Source organism: Carlito syrichta, unplaced genomic scaffold (genome assembly GCF_000164805.1).
Source record: "Carlito syrichta isolate Samal-C Ts95f unplaced genomic scaffold, Tarsius_syrichta-2.0.1 Scaffold120544, whole genome shotgun sequence".
NCBI classification, from domain to species: domain Eukaryota; kingdom Metazoa; phylum Chordata; class Mammalia; order Primates; family Tarsiidae; genus Carlito; species Carlito syrichta.
In genome coordinates, this window is record NW_007064640.1 from 104,123 (window position 1) to 112,478 (window position 8,356).

Genomic DNA, 8,356 nt, shown 5'->3' on the forward strand with positions numbered 1-8,356 from the left:
AAGGGAGGAAGCGAGGGAGGGAGGGAGGGAGGGAGGGAGAGAGAAAAAGAAAAAAAAATGAGGACAGAAGAGTTCCTTAGTCCAAATCGGGTTCCAGGGGGCTGAGGAGCCCGGTGTCTGAAGGTGGGATGCTGGAGCCAGTAGAGGCTGATTTCTGAGCAGGGAAGCCCCTCTGTCCTGGGCGAGCTGTGACTGGGTCGCCCTGTCTGCGTTCTGGATCCGCAGCTTCCCAATTCTCAAAGCTCGTGAAGCTCTAAGCTCCAGAAGCCACTCACCTGGCAGGGAAGCGGCCAGCTGAGAACCCCTCCAAATGGCCCTGGGGAAGGGTCTGTCAGGGAGCACAATCCTGCTTATTGTCCTCGGCTGGGGACTCAGGCATTGTTTTGGTCTCACGCCACCACTGCAGGTGCTGGAAGTGAGGTCTGGCCGTTCCTGGGAAGTGCCAGGAGGGATGGTCCCTCCAAGCCCTGGCTGGGAGGAACCCCTTCCCGTGAGAGCCGGCCAAGAAGCCCTGGGTCGCAGCCTCGGGACAGTGCCTGGCCCTCAGCACACCCTCCCCGAGGCCCGTTTCTTCCTCTCTCCCCTCCTCATCCCCACACCTGGCCCTCGCCAGGCTTCGGTGGACAAGGCATGCCTCTCTGTTCCCAGGAAGGCCTGGAGCAGCGTGGAAGATCTGAGTATTTCCAATAACTGGTGTCAGCCCGAGGCCAACCACTCATCCTGCCCGGACCCTGCTGGCTGTGTGACCTCAAACCCCCAGAGCCCCTCCGTCTTCACGTATCCTGAGGGCCACCACAGGTTGTGTGCTGCCGTGGGAAGCTCTGTCCAAGCGCTCACGTGCATTGACGTGGGGTGTGATCCCGCTGAGCCTACGAGGCGTCCTTATCATTACTGGGGCTTCGTCACCATTATCGCCCTCTTGCTGCCATTCTCTGTCAACAGACAGGCAGGCCGAGGGCCAGGGAGGTTAAATGTCTTGCCCCAAGTCACTCAGGTGGGAAGTAGCAGAGCCAGACTGCCGCCCAGGCCAGGGCTGCCACCCAGAGCCAGCGATCTGTGCACCGTTCCAGACTGGTGATAAGAATGAGAAAGAAAAGCATGACTGTAAAGACTGAACAGGCAACGGGCTTCAAGCCGGCTGGCCCACCGTCCACCGTCGTGCCGGCAGATGTCAGTTAAGACAAGCACCACCACCATCGTCTTCGCCGTCACCATCACCATGACGGAAAGTTTTCAAGGGACCGCCAGTGCTAACCCAGTGGTCCTCAACATGCAGTCTCAGGTTGTCAGGAATGCAGATTCTCTAGCTCCACGCCAGGCCCGCTGAGTCATGCACGCTGGTGGCGGGGCCCAGGACTCCACGGGGGCCAGCCCTGGGGTAGGAGGTGGGATTCTGGTACGCGCACAAAGGTGGGGACGTATCTGGGCACCGAGCAAGACAGGGAAGACGGAAGCGAAGACTGAGACTCGAGGGAACGTGGGGCTTGCCCTATGTCCCGCAGCTGGCAAGCATCAGAGCAGGGCTTTGCGCCCTGGGCCACACCCCAAACTCCTGGCTGCAGCTTGCCACAAAGTCGGGTCTGCCAGGAAATGCGTTCCTGGTGCACAGGCAAGAGCTGTGGGCGCGATCAGGCCCTTCGAAGGTCTGGAGACAACGCTCTCAAAATAAATCTCTTAGCTAAACAGGCATTTTCCAAAAGACATCATCATTTCCCAGAATACAGGGTGACCTAGAAACTAGGGCCAGAAAAATAACCTCTGAAACGGAGACGACTTTCCTCCTTCCCTCTCTCCCTCCTTCCCTCTGCCCTCCTTTGTTCGCTCTTTCTTCCTTCTTTCTTTTTTTCTTTTTTGAAGACATGTTTTAGCCTTGACTACTGGAGTATCTTCATTTATTTATTCCTTCAACAAACACGGATTGAGCAATGACGGTGTGCCACGCCGGGTCACGAGCACTGTGGTTCCCAAAGCTCAAAGCCCCAGTGAGGATGTTAACTAATGACTGCATGTGGGTTTTTACCCCCACACCTGTTCATAGCTGTGTAATTACAAACAATGCAGAACGGAGCAGGGGAAACACAGAGTCTAAAGCCAGGCACACCTTCCTGTGCATCTCACCCTTGCCATGCTGTGTGGTTTTGGACAGATTATTTTGAACCTTGTTTTCCTCCTATGTAAAATAGGAACAAGGATACCTAGAGATGATGTTTTTAAAGAGCCTGAAACAGTGGATGCTGAATACAAGATAGCTTTATATTATTATATTATATTACTACCAAATAGTCATCAGGTTCTTGCATCTCTAAGTTGTTGTTGTTTTCGCTTTATAGATTTAGCTGCCATGTTACTTGTTGCATACAGATTTGATTTTCATATCTTCTTCATAAATTGCACCTTTTGTGCCATTGCACAATGAATTGCTTTGTCCCATTCAATACATTTAACTTTAAATTTCACTTTATTAAATTTCACTTTATTAAATTTCAATTTATCAGAGAGTGATATTGTCATTCCTGCTTTGTATGTATTTGATTGTATTTGATGGGAATAGTTCTGTCCATTCTTTTATTTTTAAATCATTTAAAAATCCAAATCCCTGTCGTTTAAAAGCAGAATCTGGTTCAAACATTTAGTGTAACAATCAACACACATTATTTTACTCCATAAAAATTCTAACTCTTAGAACTCAATTTTAACTGAATAGCTTTCAAGAGGAAAAAAGACTCAAAGAGGAAAGAAAAAAAGATAGGGGGGAAGCTTAGTCACGAAGGTTGTGCTGACCTTACAGAACTCAGTGACCTCATATTTGCAGGCATCTGGGACACAGGGAGACAGATGGAGACAAAGATGGGGGTGGGGTGAGGGAGGGCAAGAGCCACAGATGGGAAAGTAAGAGGAGGATGTCAGCTGGGGTGGACAATGCCCTTCCGACCACGGGGCCTTATGCTTTATTTTTTGTTATTTTTTATTTTAGCTTCGGGCTGGAGTTTGTTTGTCACATGGGCATACTCTGTCTTGGTGGGGGCTGGGATTCTGGTGTGCCTTTCACCCATGATTGAACATTGCACTCAGGAGAGTTCAATCTAGCAGGTTCCCTGGACAAGATAATCCCGGCTCTTGGCCATCCCGGAGAGGAAAATAGCTCAGTAAAATCCCACAGCCCATTGGCAACAGAGCAGGGACCACATTCGCCACCTCTGGGTCACTGCACCCCAAGCCCCCGGTGACTCGAAGGGACACACTAAGTTTTGAAGGATTCACCTCAGAAATCCAGGCCCATGAATCCTCAACTAAAGTTAGGAGGGAGAAACAGAAGAAGAGACTCCAGTGAACAGGAATGTATTCACAAGAAGTAAGTCAGGGCGACTTGCATTTTTGGCTGTGGGCTCCCAGTGACACGGGTGCCCAGACGAATAGAAACGCAATGAGCAGGGTGGACCAGCTGCTATGAAGGCAACCGGAGGGCCGGGAAGATTCTTACGCATCTGGGAAAGGCGGTATGTGGAGCAGGAAAGCCTTAGTCTATGAGAACATCCGGGTAAGATGAGGCACACCCACACATGCACTGGAGAGGTGGAGGCACTGGGGCAACAGCTGCACAAACAGGGCTCTCGGTGAACGAGAGGTGGTGGGACAGTGTCAAGTGTCCGGACATTGGAGCTCAGCTTCCAAGATCTTACCAAGCCCTGAGGGGGGTCTTGAAAAGGCCAGCATACTCACATCCGCATAGATGTTGGTCCCAAACACGGGAGCCCAGTAGGACGGCTCGTCTCTGCAGTGTGCTGGACAGCGGACTCTGAAACACAAGACGAGCTGATGTGACAGGTGTGCTGAGCAATATCACTCTCCGGCAAAGTGAAAGTTAAAGTTAAATGTTTTGAATGGGACCAAGCAATCCATTATGCAATGGCACATAAGGTACAATTTATGAAGAAAATATGAAAATCAAATCTGTATGCAACAAGCAACGTAGCAGCTAAACGTATAAAGCAAAAAAACAAATACATACATTTAGCGATGGAAGAACCTGATGACTACTTAGTAGCAATATAATATAATAATCTAAAGATAACTTGTATTCACTAGTCACTATGTTTCAGGCTCTTTAAAGACATCATCTCTAGGTATCCTTTTGGATTTGGCTGTCTGTATTCAAATTTCAAAGTTCTTAGATGAAAGGAAACTACCATACAGTCTTACTCTTTTGGAAAAACAGGCCATGCATGGTGGCTCATGCCTATAATCCCAGAGCTTTGGGAGGCCAAGGCAGGAGGATCACTTGAGCCCAGGAGTTAGAGACCTACCTGGGCAACATAGCGAGACCTTATCTCTAATATACTTATCTGAACCCCTGATCCTTGGGAGGCTGAGGCAGGAGGATCATGAGCCCAGGAATTCAAGGCTGTGGTAAGCTGTGATTGTACTACTGCGCCCCAGCCTGGGCAACAGAGTGAGATCCTGTCTCAAAAAATAAAAATAAAACTCTCTCATCCTAGCCATGATAAAGCTATTTTTACTCCTCTTCAACAGTGCATATAGAACTTAAATAACACAGGTATACCAAGGACATGACAAACAAAAGGGCAGAAAGGAACAGAAAACTAAGAGGGGTTTATGTGGAATTGTGAGCGGTGCCTCCCATGTCCTGGGTGTTGCCCCGTTCACACAGTGAGTACATTATGGAGATTACAATCAATCGACTTTCTTAAAGGCCATTTCCCTGTGTGGGGGAGGGAAGGGCGGAGGGCCCTCACCTCAGTGAGTCACAGAACATTCCAGGAAGGGTGCTGATAACCCGAGGTGGAAATGGTTAGATCACCCTGTGTCAGTCTCCCGACCCACCGAAACCCAAAGCCTGGGGCGAGGAAAGCGCTTCAAGCTGGGAACGGGTGGACCCCAGGTGGTTTGAGCAGTTCGAACCAGGAAAAGGCACGAGCTGCACTTAAGAAAAGTGTTTTCTGGATCCGGCCTCCATGGGTTGCAGCCCAGGGGCCAGGAAACCAAGATGGCGGCCGGAAGCCAAGAGGGCGGCCTCGGTGGAGGGAAGAGGGCCAGGAAAAGGGACTGAGCAACAGAAACGTTCCTAGGGGCAGGGAGGAAGGGCAAGGCGTGGGTGGGAGAGAGGGTGTGTGCGGATTAGAAAACGGACCGGGAGTCTAGAATGTTCTTTCTCCTTCTGGAATGGCAGGTCAGAAACTTGCACCTTGGATACTGGACTGTCAGGTTTCCCTTTTGGTTTGTACTTTCTGAAACCATTTCCTTCTGCTTCCCTTTAATCTTCTGGACAGTCTCCTAGAAGGCTGTTCCCTGCATTGGAACATTCAGGGGGGCTGAAGGAGGGGGCGCGAGGCCGTCAAAGCCCCAGAGAAAGCCCAGGGGAGGCAGGGGCAAAGGGAAGGAAGCCCGACCTTCCTCGCCTGGCGCCCTTCGGGGCTGCCCCCTCTCAGGCCTCAGGGCCTCACCCGCTGTTCCTCGGAGAACCCACAAGTCTCAGGCCCAAGATGCAGGCATGTGGGATGCCACGCCACCCAGTCCCAAGGAGCTGGCTTCGTCCTTGGGGTGTTTCAACCCAAGGTGCCCCACTAAACCTCTAATTTTTTATGTTTTTTGCACTGGGGGTCTCACGGTTGCCCACGCTGGAATACAGCGACGCGATCGAAGCTTACAGCCGCCTTGGCCTCCGGGACTCAGGCCATCCTCCCACATCAGCCTCCCCAAGTGTTGGGATGACAGGCGTGAGCCACCACACCTGGCCTCTGTCTCTGATTGTACAGTGGAGCCAAGTCCGGAAGCCTGCTCTGTTTGAAGGGCGGCTTAGCTGTCCAATGCCTCCCCTGAGGCTGGGAACATCCATAAAAGTGAGCACATTCCAGAGACATGAGGCCTTTTCTTTTTTTTTTTTTTTTTGAGTTGGAGTCTCACTCTGTCGCCCAGACTGGAGTGCAGTGGCCACTCCCGGCCACCGCAGCCTCGACCTGCTGGGCTGCGGCGATCCTTCCGCCTCAACCTTCCGAGTAGCTGGAACTACAGGCTCGCGCTACGACGCCCGGCTAGTTTTTGATTTATTGTAGAGATGAGGTCTCGCCAAGTTGCCCAGGCGGGTCTCAAACCCGCGGGCTCAGGCAATCCACTCACCTCAGCCTCCCAAGGTGCGGGATTACAGGCTGAGCCACCGCGTCCAGCTGACATGAGGCCTTTTCAAGCTGAGCAGCCTTCTCTGTGGACTCAGTTAAAGAGAGGACGATTTGTGTCCCCTTTCCAAGAAGATGATGAGCTGCTTCAGAGACAAACATTCCCCGAATTCCCTTTATTTTGTGCCACGAGGCGCCATCCTCCAGGGGCCAGCTCACTGGGGACTGGCAGACGCCTGTAAACCCCCTGCTTGGACAAACTGGGGTGCATGCACGGAATGGAACATGGCACAGTGGAAGGAAAGAAGAAATGACCAATATGCCCAGCACCCCAGGCCAGGTCCACACGCATGGTGTGGGGGACAGAAGCCGATGCCGGGGCCCCATGACGCTGCTCCAGAATAGGGCTGGAAGGGCAAAATGGCGACAGAAAGGAGCTCTGGCATGGGGGTGTGGGCGAGAGGTGGAGGGAGAGAGACTGCCCGCCAGGTGATGACACAGGGGTGACGAGAATGTCCTCGTCCTGATGCGGTGGCCTCTGTACCACTGTGTACACTCACCGAAACACACTGGAGCGTGCAGTGATCACGCATGGACCTTATCATGGATCACAGCGAGGCTGGTTTTTCTGTTTGATTCGTTTTTTAGTAGGAGTCTCCCTCTGTCACCCAGGCTGGAGTGCCGTGGGAGGATCACGGCTCACCACAGCCTCAACCTCCTGGACTCAGGTGATCCTCTCGCTTCAGCCTCCCAAGTAGCTGGGACTACAGGTACACACCACCACACCTACTAATTTTTTTTTTTACATATTTTGTAGAGACGAGGTCTGGCTGTGTTGCCCAGGCTGGTCTCGAACTCCTGGGCTCAAGCAATCCTCCCACCTCTGCCTCCCTAAGAGCTGGGATAACAGGCGTGAGTCGTTGCACCGGTCTAACAAAGCTGATTTTTTAACAAGCTACTTCTAGCATGATCCATAGAAAATATTACAGACCAAGTTCAAGAAACCATGAGCTGACTGAAAGGGAACAAAACAGGTCGCCCAGCCTTCCCGCCCAGGCGTCCCCGCAAGCCTTACCTGGGGCAGTGGGTCACTGGCTTTTCAAACGGGCAGAGCTGGGCCACCGTGGTGTAGCAGTCCAAGTCCTGCACTGTGAATGGAGACACGGAGGGGGAGGGTCAGGCACTGGCAAGCCCGGACCTCGGGCATCCCTCCGGGGAGGTGAACCACTGGGCGGCCGGGCCCCCTGTGCTCACGGGCTCTTGAGCAGAGCCAGGTCAGACCCCAGCAAACTCCAGGGACCCCCTCCCGTGAGGCCAGCAAACTCCAGGGACCCCCTCCCGTGAGGCCATTTAGCGATGAGACAGAAACCACAGCCCCAGCCCAGTGTGTCTGCAGGTCGGGGGCATCGCCACCCGCGGTTTCTCGTGGAGAGGCTAGTATCCTCTGCGTGAATAGCACCTTTTGGTTTTGAAGCTGTTCCTTCTCGATCACCCTTGGCCCTCATGGCAGGGGTTGTCCAAGTTCACAGATGAGGACACTGAAACTCTGAGGCGCCAAGAGCGCACCCCCCCCCCAGGCCTCCCTGGACGGGTCGGAGCCCAGGCTTCCACTTCCTAGTCTAGGGCTCTTCCCACCGGCCCCCGCCTCCGGCTTCGAGTCCACACAGGGTCCACCCAACCTGGGGGTGAGGGACTCTTTCCCTCAAGGCCACTTGTGTTTAAACCGCAGATGTCAGAAAAGGGCTGTGACACGGCCTCCTGTGGTCTCTGACAGCCTGTCCCGATTTAGTCCTGGGCAGGGCAAGCGTCTTCTTAGAGAGTAAATGGCTTTGCGGGCCCTATGGCCGGCGTCAAGACTACTCGGTGCTGCTGCTGCCACAGAAGCGGCCACGGATGACGTGAAACGACAGGGCGTGGCTGTGACCCCGTGAAACCTCATCTACGACGCCCGGCAGCGGGTGGGATGGGGCCTCAGCCTTGGTGTGTCGACCCTGGCCCAGTCCGTCACTCGGCTAGCGGGCGGGTCTGCGCAGCTATCCAGCAAAGGGGACAGCTTAGCACAGCAAGGGATGGTTAGTTGATGGCATTCTGGGGACATTAGGTTTAGGGGGACACTTAAAGCGCTGGAATAGCCAGGCTCGGTGGCTCAGCCTGTAATCCCACGCCTTTGGGAGGCTGAGGTGAGTGGATTGCCTGAGCCCGTGGGTTCGAGACCCGCCTGGGCA

General features: G+C 53.2%; 1 protein-coding gene across 1 annotated transcript in view; it reads right to left on the minus strand.

Annotated features, from left to right (window-relative positions):
• CRISPLD2 (cysteine rich secretory protein LCCL domain containing 2) overlaps positions 1-8,356 on the minus strand; it is a 53,554-nt gene that overhangs the window by 12,908 nt on the left and 32,290 nt on the right. Inside the window, exons 11-12 of the mRNA XM_021707588.1 lie at positions 7,207-7,279; positions 3,721-3,796 (exon numbers count right to left, since the gene is read on the minus strand). Coding sequence (XP_021563263.1) covers positions 3,721-3,796; positions 7,207-7,279 — 149 coding nt within the window. The remainder of the gene's footprint in view (positions 1-3,720; positions 3,797-7,206; positions 7,280-8,356) is intronic.